This window comes from Taudactylus pleione, unplaced genomic scaffold (assembly GCF_031769625.1).
Source record: "Taudactylus pleione unplaced genomic scaffold, aTauple2 ptg000361l, whole genome shotgun sequence".
In the NCBI taxonomy this organism is placed as follows: domain Eukaryota; kingdom Metazoa; phylum Chordata; class Amphibia; order Anura; family Myobatrachidae; genus Taudactylus; species Taudactylus pleione.
In genome coordinates, this window is record NW_028284762.1 from 1225678 (window position 1) to 1246201 (window position 20524).

The 20524-nt window shown below is 49.5% G+C and overlaps 1 protein-coding gene across 1 annotated transcript in view; it reads left to right on the forward strand.

Annotated features, from left to right (window-relative positions):
- Window positions 1-14780, forward strand: part of MAEL (maelstrom spermatogenic transposon silencer) — a 62077-nt gene extending 47297 nt beyond the window's left edge. The window contains exons 11-13 of the mRNA XM_088444390.1: window positions 12499-12634; window positions 12834-12888; window positions 13649-14780. Of these exons, the coding sequence (XP_088300516.1) occupies window positions 12499-12634; window positions 12834-12888; window positions 13649-13797 (340 nt within the window). The 3' untranslated portion in view covers window positions 13798-14780. The remainder of the gene's footprint in view (window positions 1-12498; window positions 12635-12833; window positions 12889-13648) is intronic.
- Window positions 14781-20524: the final 5744 nt, after the last annotated feature.

The following is a 20524-nucleotide window of genomic DNA, read 5'->3' on the forward strand; positions in this document are numbered from 1 at the left end:
TTGGGGTATAGGTTGGGAACCAAATCCGGGCACCACGCAGTTAAAGCTTTTAGCTCCCAGGATGCACTGGGTCCACTCTCCCTATAACCCCACCCCCAAGCCAGAGGCACCTCAGTTTGTAAGTAGCCAAAGGCCGGAGGAGGAGAGAAAAAGAGAGAGAAAACTGGAACACTCAATAACCATACTCACCGAAATGGGAGACGGAAAACCGGTGACCAGCCACACAGCCCATATGAAGCCAGGTGCGTCAGGGCGGGCGCCCTGTGGACCCTATGGACTTCGTAGAAACAGAGATAACAAAGGTAAGTTCTTACCATATCTCTTGTTTTCTACTTCAGGGTCCATAGGGGGTCCACAGGGTTGACCTTGGGGATGTCCCAAAGCAGTTCAACCAAGGGTGGGGACGCTCCTGTGCTGAGAGGAGAATCCGTCGCCAAAAAGGAAGCATCCTGAGAGGCAAAGGAAACCAATGCCTAGAACCTTAAAAAGGTGTGGACAGAAGACCACGTGGCCACCTAGTAAGGTAAAACAGCGGAGGCGCCACAGCGAGCCGCACACATGGCCCGAGGAAAAACAAGCATCAACAACAGGAAGGCCTACCCATGGGTAGGCCCCTGAGGAAGACCTACGAGGCCATCCAGCCAACATTTGGTTATAGGCCGGCCATCCTTTCCTGTGAAAACCAGAAATCTCAGACCACCAATAAGGAGTCCGATTTCCGTAAGGAACCTGAACGGATCACAAAAATCCAAAGAGGCCAGACCACAGTCAATGAGGCCACACCAGCCGAGAGGACTGGGGACAGAATGGCCGTACCATAAGTTCCAGAATAATATGGAACCTGAAAACCACTAAGAAGCAACACAGGGCGAGAGCAACTCCCACCCTGACATGATGCCCTCCAGAAGAGGGAGCCACATGAGAACGCTCCCAATTCAGACACTCTCCTGGTTGATATAAACACCCTGAGAGAAAGAGAGAGCCTAAGCAATAGACCATGTAATGGCTATCACAACCAGCGGTTCCATTGACTGTCCCCGGAGGTAACGAAGAACCACTACTTACTCCCCAGGAGTCCCTAGGGAGGACAAATGGAGGCATAATCAAGAAAACACTCCAAAGGATGAACTGGATACCAGAGTGGAGCAATTCCATATCTTAACCATACTGACAGTGTAGAGATCCGCACTGTCAGGAAGACCAGGCCAAGTGTGAAACCCAAGCCAGCCGGAAGGAATGCCAGAATATCTGGAAATCCTGGACACCGGAGGATTGTATCGACAGGTACAATACCATAAGATTTATGGCTGCCACAGTTTGTGGTAGGTCCCAGCAAAAGCTGATCCATGTGCTCTAATCATTCCAACGATGACAAAGCCAGGGAAGCCGTAAGACCACTGTAAGGACACAGTCAAAGACAAACGACCCAGGTCCAAGGCAAAACCAAAGACCCTGAGACAACAGGTCCGGGCAGTGAAGCATCAGGGATGGAGTATCGATGTAGAGACTCCGAAGATCCAAGTACCCCTGACATCTGGGGCAATCAGGAGCCACCAGCAGGAAAGCATCTCCGTCTCGATTGAAAACACTTCCAAAGACCTTGAGGAAGAAGGGAGACCGGAGAACACAGGTACACAAAGTGGAAGGACCACTTCACCGACAAAGAGTCGCTGAAGGTTGCTTCAGAATCCCCAAAGCTGAACTGTAACACCATAGTGTGATAAAGTCAGAAGGCCATGAGGGTCACCTCAGGGGGGCCCCCCCTGCTCACCAGGAGATGAAACCTCTCTTGGGGAAGAGACTAGTCCCCGGGATGCACGTCGTGACGGCTGAGGACTCCCGCTTCCCAATGGAGAGCTCCTGAAATGAACGCTGCCGAGATGGTCGGGAGGAGACCCTCGGACTATGTCCGAATATGTGACATACCTGTCATTGCCACCCAACGAACAGTGTTGCTAAAAAGGAAGCCACTGTCCTGACCCTGTCGGACTGAACCTTTTCAGGTTCACCGGGAAACAAGAGTTATGCCAGAGTAAGTTAATTGACAGGGTGGAATCGACAGACGTCCAACTGCACTGAAAAGGATTCGATCCAGACACTGTCCATAGCAAAGAAAACCCTGGACGAGATGGCCATAGCCACCCGGACAGGGACCGACTTGCCTCCGGAGAGAGCATCATCGTTTGAACAGTTATCCGACAGAAAAAACTCATTCCATCTGGAGATGAGCCAATTATGGAAAGGCCTGGAATGGAACTGAGCCCATTCCACCATGCATCCCAGAGTGTAAAGACATCTGTCGACTGCGCAGACAACCATGTACTCCTAATGGAAGAGAGGAGATTCCGTCTTACGCCAGAAGAATTCTCAGATTCTGAGAATCCAGCAGGGATCCTAGATGAAGAATACCCAGAGAGGGATGCAGGGAGGACTTTTTCCCCGTTGATTAAACGTCTGCACCCTGAAGAAGCCACAGTCATCCTGACCTGGCCGTAAAGTACCCCGGTGATCCCGCTAAGAGCAGGAGGCCGTCCAGGTACAGGAGCATTGGGATATACTGAACAGAAGAACTGTCAGAAAATCCAAAACGCTGGTAAACCCCTGTGGGGCTGAGGACAGTCCCAACAGGCAGAGCCCGAAAAATTGTAAGTGTTGCTGTGATACAGCAAACCTCAGCCCATGCTGAGGAAAGGTCTCTGTAAGTACCCGTAGGCACGCGTCCTGTATATCCAGTGATACCATAAAGTCCCCAGGTTCCAAACATCGTATGATGGAGCATAGGGATTTCCTCCTGAGCCCAGGTAGCTTTAGGAACTGGTTCAGGGAATTGAGACAGAGAATAGGCCAAAGAGGACCATTCAGCCACCGCACCAGAAAGAAAGCAGAACAACCAGTCCCTCACTGAGATAGTGGGGATGGCCTAATTAGCTCCGCTTACCGCAACAACTGCATAGCTTTCTGGATCTGTAAGGCCCTTGTAAAGAGGGCGTACCCTCCTACCCACGTAGCCGCGGCAACTTGACACTAATACCGGGCGAACTGAGAAAATCGGTATCTCCCAGTTGTAGGCCTGTCCCGTCAGGCTGAAGAGATATCCGTAGGTTCAGAAGCAGGATCGGCTGGCAGTCCAGGCCTGCTCGGTACTGGATATGTCGGCCCTTGTAGATGCCGACAGTCTACGAAGAAACAGACCTTTAGGCTGACCCAGAGGACAAAAAAGACTTAACAGACTTAGTCTGAGGCCTTGTAGTGGGCATAGCTGAAAGCGGTAAACTTGTCGTTAGTAATACTGCCAATGTTACTACAATCTTGTCAAGGTCAGGACCAAACAATATCAACCCTAAAGATGGTATCTGCACCTCTGCATTCCCAGAGCGCAGCCATAGGGTATTACGGAGGATACAGTCGCAGCCGGAACTCTGAAAGTTAGGAGACTGGTATCCAATATAGGCATTTCCACCTATGACAACAGCATATATTACGTGAGCGACCAAATACATTTGAACCCCCGACGTGTTGGAGGGGAAAAAACGTTACAAATGCATCAACCCATATGCAATAGTATTAACCAACCATGCTATAGCCATGGTAGGATGGATAACAACTCCTGAAAGCAAGTATACTGATTTCAGGCAGAGTTACCACCTACGGATCCGAAGAATCCGACCACGCAGGAATGGGAGGCGTAGTAACGTCTGTAATCAGACGAGTAACACGCCCATCCCCCCCAGGAGGGGCTCGTGATGACCCTCAGGGAATTTGGGACAGGAGGCCAAACACTGTTGTAACACCTCCTATCTGGCAACAGCCAGAGTCCCGCTATGCGATCCACCCGCTAGTCAGCAACAGGGAACCCGAAGGCACGCAATACTGAGGGTGTATGATACAGGTGCAGGTCAACATTCACTCTAACCAGAATGGACCTGTTACCAGCCCTAAAGCAGGGATAATAATACCTGAAATAGGCTTCCCCCCGTGTAAGAGGGAAAGAGCCCCGAACAGTACCCAGTTCACGGCAGAGCCAACTGGGAAGTAACCACAGGGCGTCAACCACGCCAATTAGCGTTTCGTAGAAAACGACATCCACCCAGGGTGGCTGTTGTGGTAATCCCTGCAAGGGGAATGACAGACTATTGTGGCACCAGGGGGAATTCATATACTGCGAAAAACCCCTGCAGGGAGCGGTAGTCTGTGTCACAGGGGAAGAGAGCAAGAAGCTGCGAGATACCCTGAGATGAAAAGGGCAGTATGGTGAAGTAACCCCAAGTGAGGTACAACAATGGGGCCCGCCCGGCGATCCGCAATTGAGAGGATCCCGAGAAAACAAACCGCCCAAGGGGGTCGTGAAAGAGGCCGGCACCAGATGACGCCACATACAGAACCCTTTATGAGTCAAATCCTCCGCACTAACACCTGCAGCACATGACTTGCAGGATAGTAAAAATGGGTGCAGTATAACGCTCTATCTCCTGGTCAGACATATCTGACCAATCTTGGCGGAAATATTAAGCAGCGCTATACTGGTCCTGACTGATGCCAAAAATTAGCTGCAGGGACCCATTTTCAGCGTATGCAACACACAGTTCCATCTAAAATATGGCAACGTGCAGCACGCAACAGTATGTGACAAACCACACAAATATTAACAAGTATATAAATGTGAGGTCTCAGAACCACCCTAAGTACAGCTGTATTAGGGCAGATAAAGAAAAGGGATAGATATACACTGACAGGTGAGAGAATAAAGTACAGTCAGCACTAGCATAAGTCACATACAATGCAGATATATACATATATACATAAACATGTCATATAATATACTGCACTATTACACTGCATTCAACTGCCCAGATTCAGTGTCTGGGAAGGCTACAGTGCTGTGTACACTGACCTGATGGTGAGGTACGCAGGGGGACTGGACTCACTGCCATCTCCAGAGATTTCTGCTGCACCACAGAGATAAAATGGCCGCTGGAGACCTCAGAAGAAGCGTGGCCCGCGGAGGAAGCAGCTCAGCGACGCCAGACTATGGATACTGAAAGGCGCGCTGAGCTGAGGGGAGGAGCCGCTGTAACAGGGAAGGCTGCCTCCCCTGGCCGGCTATTAACCCCCGGGACGCCGGCTCCCTGCACCGATCGTTAAGTCCCTGGTGGTCTAGTGGACACACGGGGTATGGGGGGCCCGCCGCCACTGCCGGCGCCTCCGGTCTGTCCCCTGAGACCGGAGGCACAGGACTGCATTTGAAATGCGCGGATCACCGCAAGCGGTGATCCGCGACCTTACCTGCTCCCCGTGGATCCGGCAGCAGTCCTGGGCGCCCACAGAGTCCGGCTAGTACAGACTCTGGGGTCCCGCTGAGATCCCCAGATCTGTACTGGCGTCTCAGCGCCAGCGGGGTGACGGAGCGGCAGCTTAGACGTCCTATGGACAGTCCGACGCTGCCGCTCTGAAGAGTCCAAAGTCCATGGAAAAAACTTTGTCCCTAAAAAAATAAAATAAGCTTAGGGGCTGCTAATCAGCTCCCCCTGCGCTAACGGTGACCCGACTCCGGCCGGGCACCAACTTAAACTGAGGTGCCTCTGGCTTGGGGGTGGGGTTATAGGGAGAGTGGACCCAGTGCATCCTGGGAGCTAAAAGCTTTAACTGCGTGGTGCCCGGATTTGGTTCCCAACCTATACCCCAAGGTCAACCCTGTGGACCCCCTATGGACCCTGAAGTAGAAATATTTAAGTGCAATTGCACTTATCCTGCCATCGTGTATCAGCCATGCCCTTATCCTGCCATCGTGTATCAGCCATGCCCTTATCCTGCCATCGTGTATCAGCCATGCCCTTATCCTGCTATCGTGTCTCAGCCATGCACTTATCCTGCCATCGTGTCTCAGCCATGCCCTTATCCTGCCATCGTGTCTCAGCCATGCCCTTATCCTGCCATCGTGTCTCAGCCATGCCCTTATCCTGCCATCGTGTCTCAGCCATGCCCTTATCTTACCATCGTGTATCAGCCATGCCCTTATCTTACCATCGTGTATCAGCCATGCCCTTATCCTGCCATCGTGTCTCAGCCATGCCCTTATCCTGCCATCGTGTCTCAGCCATGCCCTTATCCTGCCATCGTGTCTCAGCCATGCCCTTATCCTGCCATCGTGTCTCAGCCATGCCCTTATCCTGCCATCGTGTCTCAGCCATGCCCTTATCCTGCCATCGTGTCTCAGCCATGCCCTTATCCTGCCATCGTGTCTCAGCCATGCCCTTATCCTGCCATCGTGTCTCAGCCATGCCCTTATCCTGCCATCGTGTCTCAGCCATGCCCTTATCTTGCCATCGTGTCTCAGCCATGCCCTTATCCTGCCATCGTGTATCAGCCATGGCCTTATCCTGCCATCGTGTATCAGCCATGGCCTTATCCTGCCATCGTGTATCAGCCATGCCCTTATCCTGCCATCGTGTATCAGCCATGCCCTTATCCTGCCATCGTGTATCAGCCATGCCCTTATCCTGCCATCGTGTATCAGCCATGCCCTTATCCTGCCATCGTGTATCAGAAAATAGCTACTGCAGTATATTATTTAGATGCTTGAATGCAATGTAAGATCATGCAGCTTGGCTGTTTCCCCTCCTCTGTAATATAAGCATGGAGAGGATGGGGCAATAGACTAATAGTGTACTATTAGAGATGCGCCAGAACGCTGATACAGGGTATAGAATTCCGGAATAACCTCTTTCCAAATATCTTAGTGATCCTTTTATTCTTTTTGCTTAAAAACTGAGAGCTGCTCACCCTCCCCAATTAATAAATCTTCATAAAAGCTTTTGGTACTTTGACCCTTGTCTTTAGTTCACTGTTAATTGTGACATAGGGGTCTATTTACTAAGCAGTGTTAGGAGACAGAGTGAAAAGTGATAAGGTGCCAGCCAATCAGCTCCCAACTGTCATTTCTACTTCAGGGTCCATAGGGGGTCCACAGGGTTGACCTTGGGTATAGCTGGATCTGGATTCACGGGCACCACGCAGTTAAAGCTTTTGCTGCTCCCAGGATGCACTTGGGTCCATCCTCTATACCCCGCCCCTGAGCCACAGGCACCTCAGTTTTAGTTGGTGCCCGGCTCGAGTCGGGTCACCCTAGCGCAGTGGGGCTGCTTATGCAGCCCCTAAGCTTATTTTTTATTTTTTAAATGAAGATTTTATTTATTTATTTTTACTTCTTCAGAGCGGCAGCATCAGACTGTCCATCTGGACGTCCACGTTGCCGCTCCAACAACCCCGCTGGCGCTGCGACGCCAGTACTGATCTGGGGATCGCAGCGGGACCCCGGAGTCAGTACTAGCAGGGCTCCGGGACCTCCCACAGACTGCTGCCGGATTCTACGGGGACAGGTAAGCCGCGGGCAGCGCATTGCGTTGCCCACGAGGAAAAGGCAGTCTCTCACCGCCGGTCTCTGGGGACAGACCGGCGGCGCTAGTAGTGGCGGCGGGCTCACTCTCTTTAGGAATACCCCACGTGACCGCTGGACCACCAGGGAATAATTGCTGGAAGGGAGCCAGCGTCCCTGGGGTTAATCACTAGCCAGGGGAGGCAGCCTTCCCTGGTTTAGCAGCTCCTCCGCTCAGCGCGCCTTCTCTCATGCGTGCTGGCGTTGCTGAGCTGTTCCTCCTACGGCCACTCCTCAGAGCTCTCCGGCGGCCATCTTCTCGTGGCAAACGCAGATCTCCCAGGCGGTGCATGGACCGGTCCCCCTGCGTACCTCTCCCCTGCAAAATGACAGTGTTCGCAGCGCTATAGTCCTCACAGACACTGAATCTGGGAGGTTGATTGTAGCGAAAGGTGCAGTGAGTATTATCTTCCTGCATGGTATGTGACATTTGCTAGTACTGCTGTCTGTGCTAATTTTCTGCTGACGTCATCTTATACCTATCCCTTTCCTTCTCCTACGGCCCGCAGGTGTGTGGGGGAAGGGCGTTTTTCTGTAACCTCACTTCTATAAAACAAAGTATTTGTGAGGTCCGTCACATACAGCGGTGTGCTACTCAGTACCATATTGTGGGCTGTTTGTGTTGCATACTTGGGAGTGCGCAGGTGTTATACGCCTCACCTCTTCTCGGTGATGCATATTTATTGCAAATTTATTGTGTCATGTCTGATGAGGAGATTGAGCTCTCCATGGCTCCTGTGTTGTTTTCCTGCAGATGCTGTTCTGCAGGGGTTGATGGGGAGGATTTATCACAGGATGGTCTGTGCGGGCGGTGCCAGCTAGCGCCTGGCCCCTCTAAACCCCCTACGGTGCAGAATCCTCCTTGGGCGATGTTTTCGCAGGTGCTGGCGTCAATCGCGGACCATTTAGCGGTCCCGACTGCAGTCCCTAATAGGGCGTTGCCCCAGCCTACCATCCCCCATTGCCCGGGTATTCCGCATTTATTGCAGTCTCCCCCCGGGTCTCAGACTGTGGGTCCTAATTCGGGGTTGCCTGTGTATGTACAGTCTCCCTCAGTGGCGCAGCAGTCCATGGTGCCCTTTCAGGGGTATCCTCAGACTGTTCCTCTGTTCAGAGTCTGGCAGCCTCGTCTTCGGCTTTTCAGTCGATGTTACAAAGTGACATGCCCCCAAAGGCGTCCAAGCGCCCCGTTACGTCTTCACTGGCTGCGCAGTTAACGGACACGTACGTGTCTTCAGATGACGGAGAAGTACATGAGGACACTGACTCGGATGCCATGGCCCCAAAAGTGCAGACTATGTCCTCCATTAATGTGCCGGCATTGGTTAGGGCGGTGCGGGCCATCCTTCACATAGAGGAGGATGCACCGGCTCCTAGGTCGAAGTATCCTAATTTTAAAAAGGCTAAGGTAACTTCGAATGTTTTTCCCCTGTCTGACCAATTGACTGATCATATGGCGGGGGCCTGGCGGTTCCCCAGTAATGGTGGGTACACACTGGGCGATTTAAAGTGGACGACTGAACGATAACGATATCGTTCAGTCGTCCACTTTATCGTCCATTTTTAACCCCAAAACGATGAACGATAACGACGACGCGCGTTCCCGCGGGTCGTTCGTCATCATCGGGTTAACATGCAGGCCAACCTGACGATCTCGTCAGGTTGCTGCATGTTGGGGAATGGGGGAGAGAGCCCGGCGCTGAACGATATCGTTAATGATATCGTTCAGCGGCTGTGCTCAATTTCATGAACGACATTGAGCACAGCCTGCCGGGGACACACTACACGATATCGCTCAGGGAGCATATCGTCTAGTGTGTACGCACCATAAGAAATTCCAGCCACAGAAACGGTTGGCTTCCAACTATCCTTTTCCTGAGGCTCATTGCAGGAAATGGGAAACCCCACCTGCGGTGGATTCCCATGTCACCCGCTGCTTAATTAAAAGCGCTAAATTGCTATTACCGTCTATCTATTCTCTGAAGGATGCCACGGACAGGAAAGTGGAGACTTGTTTGAAGTCTATCTATTCTCTCTCTGGGGCAGTGGCCCGTCTGTCCATGGCCATCTCTTGGGTGGCTAAAGCCGTTGAGAGCTGGGCCAACGCTTTAGAGGATACTTTTCCAGACGATGCTCCGGATATCCAGAGAGCGTTAATAGGACAGATGAGAGATGCGGCTTCCTATATTGGGGAAGCATCGTTAGATGCCAGCCTGCTGACCTCTAGGGTTTCGGCTGCAGCTGTGTCTGCTCGTCGGTCCTTATGGCTGCGGTCCTGGAGAGCTGACGCAGACTCTAAAAAGGGCCTGGAGGCCTTACCTTTTAATGGGGAGTTGCTGTTTGGTTCAGACTTGGACAAAATAGTGGATACTCTGGCTAAATACAAGTCAGCCTTCCTCCCTTCCGCCTTTCGTCTTCAGGGTAAGACCAAAGGTCAGTCCTTCCCGAGGCAGTCGGCGACCAAGTCCGCCTCTAAGCCCAAGAAGCAGGCCTGGAGTGCCAGGTGCCCTTCTTCCAAGCAGGAAGTTAAACCTTCTGCCTGATGGGACGGGCCTCCCTCTGGGGGACCCCAGAGTGGGAGGCCGACTTCTTCAATTTGCCCAGTGCTGGTACAATACCACCACGGATGCCTGGGTTCGAGAAGTGGTCTCCCAGGGGTACGCCCTGTCTTTTCGGCACAGACCGCCCCACCAGTTTTTCTGCACGAGCCCTTCTCAGGACAAAATCAAAGCTTTGCAGATTCAGGAAGCTATAGAGACCTTGCTGAAAGCAGGGGTCATTGTTCCCGTTCCTTAATCACAACGAGGGACGGGGTACTACTCTACTGTTTCTGGTGCAGAAATCAAATGGTTCTCATCGCCCTATCCTCAATTTGAAGTCTCTGAACAAATTCCTCAGAGTTCCATCATTCTGGCGATGGAACCTGGAGATTACATGGTCTCCCTGGATATCCAGGACGCCTACCTCCATGTTCCGATAGCACCTTCACACCAGCGGTATCTGAGGTTCGCTATCCTAAATCATCACTACCAGTTTCGGGCGCTGCCCTTTGGCCTCTCCACAGCACCAAGGGTATTCACCAAAGTGATGGAGATCATGGCCGCACATCTTCGGAGCCAGAATGTACAGCTGCTGCCGTACTTAGACGACCTCCTTTTGCTGGTGAGCTCTCCGGAGGTACTGCTTCAACATCTCCACCTGACGATCGCTTGTCTGCAAGCGCACGGGTGGTTGATAAATTGGAGAAAGGCCTCCCTGATTCCATCACAGCGGCCCTTAGTTGAACTGCTTTGGGACATCCCCAAGGTCAACCCTGTGGACCCCCTATGGACCCTGAAGTAGAAAACAAGAGATATGGTAAGAACTTACCTTTGTTATCCCTGTTTCTACGAAGTACATAGGGTCCACAGGGCACCCGCCCAGACGCACCGGGCTTCATATGGGCTGTGTGGCTGGTCACCGGTATTCCGTCTCCCATTTCTGTGAGTATGGTTTCTTGTGTGTTCCAGTCTTCATTCTCTGTTTAGTCTCCTCCTCCGGCCTTGGCTGCTTATCAACTGAGGTGCCTGTGGCTCGGGGGCGGGGTATAGAGGAGGATGGACCCAAGTGCATCCTGGGAGCAGCAAAGCTTTAACTGCGTGGTGCCCGTGGATCCAGATCCAGCTATACCCCAAGGTCAACCATGTGGACCCTATGGACGTCGTAGAAACAGAGATATCAAAGGTAAGCTCTTACCATATCTCTTGTTTTTTCAAACACAGCCTGTGAGATGACAGTTAGGAGCTGATTGGCTGGCACCTTATCACTTTTCACTCTGTATCCTAACACTGCTTAGTAAATAGACCCCTTAAATCCTTCATTCTGTAGGTCTGGCAAAATGAAAAGGAAAAGCAATGGGGTTTGTAAGTCTGAAGGGAACTGTAAGCTCTGTCCCTAGTCATCAACAACGAGGACTCACTGCACCATAGGAAGAGAACCCACACTACCAGGCTTGATGGGTTGGGTATGGGATGCCGGTGCTCAGGATTCCGGCGGTCAGAATCCCAGACATGGTTAGCATACTGACATGTTGACACTAACATCTCCCCTCCTAGTGCCTAAACCAAACACCCCCCCCTCCCCCTCCGTTGTGCCTAACCTTAACCCTCCCTTTAATGCCTTATCTCTAACCCTCCCCCCAACCCTCGTTATCTCGGCGGTCGGGGTGCCGGTGCCGGTAATGTAAACCCCGGCATTCCGACCGCAAGGATGCCGAACGTATCCCGGGTTGATTGCCTCCATCTCCAGGGCCAACACAATTATATTCAACCTCTGTATTAAACACAAAGTGCTGCCACTACTAAGAGAGAGTCCGTGAGCTGCCACTCTTCTGGAAGTCTCCCCGACTGATCCCAAAATGGAATCACAACCTTAATTAGTCATATCCTGGGAACCAAAGTGTTTTCTCATATAAATAGTGTTCTAAAAAGTAAGAACTCTTTAAAAACACAAATGCAGCCATATTACACTCTACTCAATAATGTCCTGTCACAATACTTATTGAATAAAAATGGTGATAACCATTTTATATGCAATCCAAACGAGGGCACCATCTAGTGTGTAGGTACCAGTACGGGGGAGTTTGGGCACGTTAAGTGCCCTCCCCAATCTACCACCTCTAGTATAATCTGCGGTGTGCAGCTTGATAATGTCTGGCAATCTAGAATGGGGGGGGGGAGATCATTTCCTCTTCCGTGGACATCATAAGTGCATGGCAGTTCTCTGGTGATTATGTAACAGCGGTCTTTCCTCTTTCATACAAGAGTACCCCTTTGGGTGCCATGATGGGGAGATCGAGCACTTCGAATGCACTTTCCCTTATTTTATTGGCTTTTGAAAATATCTGTATGTAGCACCTGGAAGGATGGGGTCACTGCCGCCTGGTTTGGTTACTTGTGATTTCAAGTGTTTGGGGAAAATGGAATCATTGGGGCAGAGAACGGAAAGTTCGACAACACAGCCCAGTTATATCTCTAATATAGTCATGCTTTGTTGTCGTACCCCTCCCTCCCTTTCCATCTTCCCAGATACTGTATAAGCAAGTCCCTGGCCTCTGCATACGGCATAGTCCTCACACCAGCTCACTTGCCGAACCTTGGCCCAGAGGACATCCAGCAATCTTCCAGTGCGAAGACCATTGTCCTCGATGCTAAAAGATATCAGGTCAGTTTTTCTTGCTTATCACGCATTAATAGATCTCTATGTACAGAGTCCTTGCCTTTTCTACGGGCCTACACTGTACCATGTGACATCATTGGGGGGGGTCTAATGATTTTGCTGTTTTAATTGCTGAAATGGCTGCTGCAGATTTATCTCTGGTAGCAGCAGAAGTAATGACGTTTGCTCTATGTCCTTTCTGCAGAAAAGCATGGATAATAAGCTCCCCGGTGACCACTTCAATCAAACAGAGTGTATAGGTAACGCACATGTTTTGATTTTTAGTACAAGCATTGGGGTGTGCAGGCGACTGGGGTATTGCTTCAGTTCTGCAGACAGGGCAGCATTCAGGTGCGGACAAATGCTTCCCCTCCTGCTACACGGAGCAGTTTTTGATTACTAGGATAACATCTTGGAATCATGAATATGTAAGGCCGCCTTTGCCATGTAAGGCGTATTCTCTGTACAAACGTGTTAGTGTAATTCCTGTACGCCGCACTCTATACAGCACCAGTTTAGTCCTTTTCTATGTCAGCGTTAAAGAAGGAGCACTCTGCCTAAATCAGAGATTTACATAAACACCAATCACAAGCATATCACAGCTACGTTTTACTGTATTTACCCTTGATGGATCCAGCGGAGCTCCTCGCCGTGACATCTTTATACATTTAATGTCTCCTACGCAGATTAGTGACAGCCGTTGTATATCGGCTGGAACTTTCAAGAGACTGCAGCCTATAGATAGTGAACCCCAGTCCTACCCGCTGGCTTGTAGGGCCTTGACTGGCTGATTGTCTCACTTTTGCCATTGATTTGTAAGGTACCTCAGAGATGGACAACTGGGAATAGTGAGCATAACTTACAGCCAAGGGGGCCAGTGATTTCATGGTTATAGGTAAATTGCACAGTGTGGGTCCTCCAGTTTACTTCTTTTGAGGGTGAAATAAAAAATAACAGGACACTTTTTTTTTTTTTTTTTAAGTTCTCATTCTAATCTTCCTTCTATTGTAAACCTCCTAGAGAACGATATGGGATGGCTAGGAGGACGGACCACTACACCCAGCATGGGGCGAGGAAGAGGAATACTCAGATTGCTGGAGGCCCTGCCAACGTCTTCCCTACCAGCGGCTCACCCTACTCACCACTTTTGCGCATCTGATAGGCAGTAGAGCCTGTAAGGGAAATATTTGAGAGAATACAAATACTGGGATATTCCACCGTGATCTGTTATGTGATACATGATCCTTCCTATTGGGGAAGGCAGCCTAACTTTTTTCTTTCTTCCAAGGCGGCGTTCTGAATCCAGAGTAGGCACTCGCTACACTTAATCTAAGGTATTTTTGGTTTAGCAGTGCCGAGCTGGAAGGACAGTTTGCCTGTGTTGCTTTTGTGTGTCCGCAGTCACACTCTGATTTCTGTTATATCCATTGCATAGTCCTCTGGAAGGGCAACAAATCTAGAACTACCTGGCCTGCAGCAGGGGAACGCAAGGGGGACTGGAACCGGAGGGAAAAGGGTATTGAGAACTGGAATTTGGAATAATGAGCGGATGAGGCCCCCCATCTGTTGATGCAGTTTAAGTAGTAGTTACACAGGCAAAATTAGATGGATAAATAAAAGCTTCAGTAATCTTATTACAACTTTAAATGGTCATTGGCATAAATAGTGGGGGTGGTGCACTGAAGAGCTTGCAATCAAAACACTCACGTTACTGAAATAAGTATTTTGGGTGGATATGTGTAAATAGAGACGAAGGGTGAGTCTAGATTTACTAAAGCTTCTAAAAATGACAAGTGGCGGTATTACTCACAGCAACCAATCAGATTGTAGCTATCATTTCTCTATTGCAATCTAGAAAATATTAGACATATTGTTGCCATGGTTTAATGTTACTAAGCAGGACGTGTGCACACTGATGCCACTGGGAAAAGCTATTCCTTTATTGTACACACAGGACTTCTATAATGGTTTATGTTCATTTGCCTTACACCAGATGTAGTGTTAGAGTTGGCCATTCATGTTTGGTTACTGTAATGCTTGTTGTCTGCAATGCAGTTTCTCTGTAATGTGCAAAAAAATAAAAATTGCACCCTTTATTTTACATGTGAAAAGTTTGCAACAAAAATAAACCCGTTTTGTTTTGGCCATCTGATATGGAGTGTCGTGGTGCGTCAGTAATTTATGTTTGACCTAAAGGGTCATCCCAAACCGGACAGCCCCAGTAATCTGCCTGATAGAAGGGTGAAACCCACCAAAGGGATTTAAAATGAGAAAAGCTATTCAGAAAGGCTGGCTGTACAGAGGGAAATGTAAAACGTAAACAACATGTCGGCCATTGAATGGAGACTTGGCGTAGACTGCATAAATGGATAATGATTCACGAGTGCGGCCTTCTCCTCTTTGAAACGTCACACATGACCCTTCTGCTGGTCATACACTAGAACAGTGGTTCTCAAACTGTCCTCGGGGCCCCACACAGTTCACGTTTTCCAGGTCACCCAGCAGGTGCACAGGTGTAATCATTACTCACTGACACATTTTAAAAGCTCCACAGGTGGAGAGAATTATTTCACTTGTGATTCTGTGAGGAGACCTGGAAAACATGCACTGTTTGGGGTCCTGAGGACAGAGTTTGAGAACCTGTGAACTAGAACAATATCATTCCAACCTGCCAACTAGTTGTATGGTTGGAATGATAATCTTAAGGGGCATAGACACTAGACAATGTGCTGAAAGATATTGGCTGTACACACTGAACGATATCGTCAGATTGGCCTGCATGATAGCAAACATTAACGTACTGCGGAAGGGCACGTCATTGGTCGTTTGAATACACACTGGACGATTTGTATCGTTCATATCGTTCACTTTTATAGTCTAGTGTGTATGCCCCATTCTTGTTTATAGAGGAAACTAGAATAATGGAGTTCTATTCTCCTCCCCCCCTCCAACTGAACAATTAGCTGTCAGAAGTTTGTCTACACTGTCCCCTCAACTTCTGCTGTTTAAAAATAAATTTGCCGGTGCTGGTTGCTGTCTGTTTGTCCTTTTATGCACGGCCAGAGTTTTGTACCTAGCTCCACCAAATTCGGACAGGTGGTGTAGTTTGACCAAGATTAGGTTTTTGGCTATGTTTGAAGTTCATCAGGGCCAAGGAGATCTACATGTTGTCCACCAAGTAAGCAGTGGAGTCTCTTATTTGGCATTTTGGTTTAAGTAAGTTCACTCAGGATGTCTTCCGGTGCCTAAAACTGCACTGATCTGAAGGCACAGGCTGATATGTACCAGTGGGGGGCAGGCAGAGCTCCAACGGAAGAGCAGTGAGTCAGAGGATCAACTGTCACACTGCACCTGCACTGACAGTTACTTATTTCCTCCCAGCACATTTTCATATGTTGGTCTCCAATGTAAAAAATCAAGGATGCAGCTGTACTTCAGGGTCCATTCTTTAACCCAGGCAATGCTGGGTATCTCAGCTGGTAATTAATAAAAATACTACACAAGTGGGGGGGCTTGCGTTAAACAAAAAGAAAGGCAGTATGCAGTACCCAAAATAGTTAAAAGATTGTAATGGGAGTGCAGAAAAATGGCTGCTGAAAGCCATGTTTTGTGCAGTGACTTTATGAATATGTCAGGCATTAGATAATGGTCAGACATTAGGTGGAGGTCAGGCATTGCATTAGGTGGTACAGGAATGTGAACACTAGACAAGCCATAAATCCTCAAGGCGTTGTCTTTAGCTATAGATCAATGTGTAGCTTTCTTATCAATATTTAACCAATAGAGTAGCTTGAAACCGCATTATACCTATATTTGTAAGTGGTGTCTGCAGCCTGATGGCAGCTGGTATAAAAAGTTCAGGATAAAGGAGATTCGGTAGCCTTTTGACTTTCTCTCGATATGCAAGATTCCAGCTCCGAGGTGTCTGAGGGGGCTCCTGGAAATGAAACAATTTATGCCCTAAGTAGATGAACCGACGAGCAAGTTGAGTGTTTATAATTATTTTCTTTTACTTTGTAATAAATGTCTTTTTAACTGATCTTTATTTTTGTGGCTCGATTTACGTCTTTGTATCCAGTAATCTGATCTTGTTCCACCGAGAACAAAGATGGGAGCTGCCAGAACTACTTGTCTATCTTAAACATTGGCCCTATGCTTACATAGAGGTTCACGCAGGTTATTTCAGGCCAATCCGTGGGGACTGCTCTATAAGCAGAGGGCCAATGTTAAAGATAAGCAATTAGTTCCAGCCAGGACCAGCCAGAACTATTTTCTCTATTTTGGGCACTGCATGCTACCAGTTTGCGTTGTAGTTTTTCCTCTCCTTCATAGGTTCCCTAGTGTGTTTTTATTTAAAAAATATTTTTAACCTAAACTTTTTTTTTTTGTGTGTGATCTACAGATTACAGCTGCCCCTGGTCCCGTCATGCTGGCACTTTTGGTTCTCTCTTGCCAGCTTGTCTCTGCTGCTGTTTTTTGGCAGCCGGGCCAACACATAGCCTAGGGCAGAAAAGGAAATTACTAAAATATAGTAAATATGTGCGCTGCAATAAGCTTTTTCTTCTACAGGGTCCATAGGCTCCACAGGGAGACCTTGGGGGTATAGGTGATTGCAAAGTCATCCGGGCACCACGCAGTTAAATTTTTCTCCCAAGATGCTCTGGGTCTCCCTCTAATACCGCGCCCCCGGACCAAAGACACCTCAGTTTCGTTGGGTGCCCGGCCAGAGTCTGGTCACTGACACTCGGTGGGGCTGTTCCAGCCCTGGAAGATTTTTGAAGATTGTTCAGTTCTTTTGAGTGGACAGTCCAGAGGACGTCCGCGCTGCTGCTCTGTCACCCCGCCGAAGCCAGTACTGAACCGTGTATCTCAGCGGGAATTCCTGGGTTTGAGCTAGCAGGGATTCCGCGAGTATCCCTGGACTGCGGCCGGACGTCACGGGGAGCAGGTAAGCGGGTCACTGTGTGCAGTGACCCGCTGGAAGCAGTCCTTTTCCTCCGGGTGTTGGGGACCATCCGTGGATGACGGCATGTGGAGCCAGGCATCCCGTTGCCTGCGCTGCCACTCAGACCACCAGGGATTCAGGCTGAAGCGCTTTCCAGCATCCCGGGGGTTAATTGCTGGCCAGGAAAGGCAGCCTTCCCTGTTTAACAGCCGGCTCCTCCCCTCTCCTTTGCACTGCGGTCTGGCTAGGCTGAGGCAGCTTTACTCCAGAACGCCCCCTCTGAGGTCTCTGGTGGCCATTTTCTCTAAGGCTAAGTTGCAGATCTTGCAGGCAGTGCGGAGCCCAGGTCCCCCTACATACCTCTCCTCCATTGTGGTCAGTGTATGTAGCACTATAGCCTACCAGACACGGAGTCTGTGTAGTTGAATAGCAGTGCCATTTGTGCAGGTGTTTTTCTGCATTGTATGTGCCTTTATGCTAGTGCTTTCTGTCTGTATTCTTTTCCTTCTGTCAGCCATATTACTTTACCTGTACTTTTTTCTTACTAAGCCCTTACAGTACAAGTGCTGTCAGGGTGTGCATTAAGATTCACAGTTCTTTCTATCTGTGTGGTGGGTCACATACAGTGTGCAAACTATCCTCTCCATTATGTCCGGGGAGTGATGATGATGTGCAGAACTCTGCTCCTTACCTGTAGTCATGCCAAATATGTGCTGCAGGGTTAGGTGAGGGAGACTTAGTACGTGAGGGTTTATGTGTGAGATGTTCTACTCCTCCAGGGCCCTCTACTTTCTCAGCCACCTCACAGGAGCCCCCTTGGGTGTGCTTTGCTCAGGCATTGACTGCCATTGAGGAACGTGTGGGGTTCCCACAGCAGGTATTTGTACCCTCTCAGAGCCTGCTTCAGCAGGCTGCACCCATACAGGTTGTTTCTGGACCTCCATGGGTGGATACTCTCTCTACTAGAATGCAGAACCTGAGGGATATGCTTCAGGGGGATGCATCCCTTAGACCGGCTAAGAGACCATTGCCGTCATCTCAGTATACACAATTTGCTGATGATGACATGTCGTCTGATGACACGGAGGTTCCAGATATGTCTTAACTCCGAGCCCTGTACACGAGAAGTGGAGCCCAAGTCTAAAATTTATATCCCGGGTCTGATACAGGTTCTCAAACTCTGCACTCAGGACCCCAAACGGGTCATGTTTTCCAGGTCTCCTCACAGAATCATAAGTGAAATAATTAGCTATACCTGTGGATCTTTTAAAATGTGTCAGTGAGTAATGAATACACCTGTGCACCTGCTGTGTGATATGTAAAACGTGACCTGTGTGGGGTCCTGAGGACCGAGTTTGAGAACCACTGGTTTAGAGGACAAGTCTTGTTTGGTCCCGACTTGGGTACGTTGGCAGCAGCTAAGTCTGCATGTCTGCCTTCTGCTCCTGCTTCCTCTGGGTCCCGGACCTCGCCCTATCGGCCCAAAGGTCAGTTTTTTCCTAGGCCGTCAGTCCCCAAGAAGACTCCATCTGGGAGCTCTGTTGGATTCACAATAGCAGCAGATCTTTCTGACTGCAGAAAAGATCTTCACTTTGCAGACGCAAGTACACAGATGCCTCGACCGTCGCAGAGTGTCCTTGTGGACAAGTGTGGCCTTCCTGGACGTGGACCTCATGGTCACCTGACACAATCACAAACTGCCATTGTACAGGTCCAGAACAAGAGATGCCAAGGTTCTCTTGGTGGACGCTCTGTCAGACAAGTGGACCTACCAGTTTGCTTACCTGTTTCCTCCAGTCTCCTTTCTTTGAGTAATTCAGAAGTTCAAACAAGAAGTAGTCACTGTCCTGCTGGTGGCTCCAGTGTGCCCCAGACGTCACTGGTACTCAGATCTTCAGAGTCTCTCCATCGACATTCCGTTGCTGTTGCCTCAGCATCCGGACCTGTTGTCTAAGGGTCTTTGCCTTTACCTGGACCTGGGTCATCTATCTTGGACCTTAGGAGGGATGTCTCAAGAGCCATGCAGTCAAAGGATTTTTCCGGCTCTCTGGTTAACACCATGCTCAGAGCACGTAAACCAGCCTGTGCTAGGATTTACCACAGTGTGTGGCATACCTACTGTACTTTCAATGGTGTCGTTCCAAAGGTTACGAACCCCTGGTGTTTCGGATATCCAGAGTTTTGGCTTTCCTGCAGGCAGTTTTGGATCTTGGTGTCCGCCTTGCCTCACTGAAGGTGCATGTCTCTGCTCTGTCAGTGTGACTCCAGCCAAGGACTGCTCCTCTTCCTGATATCCACACTTTCCTCCAGGTGTCCTTCGCATTCAGCCTCCCTTTGTCCCTCCTGTGGTGCCTTGGGATTTGGCTGTTGTCCTTAGGGCAAGAACCCCTGTTCTTGGTGGATCTCAAATGGCTTACAGCATAGACTGTTTTTCTTCTGGCTATTGTTTCCGCCAGAAGAGTGTCAGACTTGAGGCTCTCTCGTTTTTTAACAGGACAGGGCGGTGTTTCGGACTTGCCCTGGGTTCCTTCCTAAGGTGGTTTCTAGTTTCCACATTGAGAAAATTATTGTACCGGCCTTTAATTCTCCAGACCTCTCGGCAGGCCACATTGGATGTGGTACGTGCGCTCAGGATTTATGTGGACCGTACCAGTTCCCTTCGGAAGTCAGACTCCTTGTTTGTACTTTATGGATTCCACAAGAAGGGATGGTCAGCCAATAAGCAAACTTTGGCTAGGTGGATTCGCATGGCGATCTGAGGCTTACACTTCAGAGGGCCTTCCAGTTCCTCCCTCTACTACTGCTCATTCTACTCGGTCTGTGGGTCCTTTCGTGGGCAGCTCGCCGTGGCGCCTCGGCTGTTCAGCTTTGTTAGGTGGCCACGTGGTCTTCTGTCCAGACCTTTCTGAGGTATTATGCATTTGATAGCTTTGCCTCTCAGGATGCTTCCT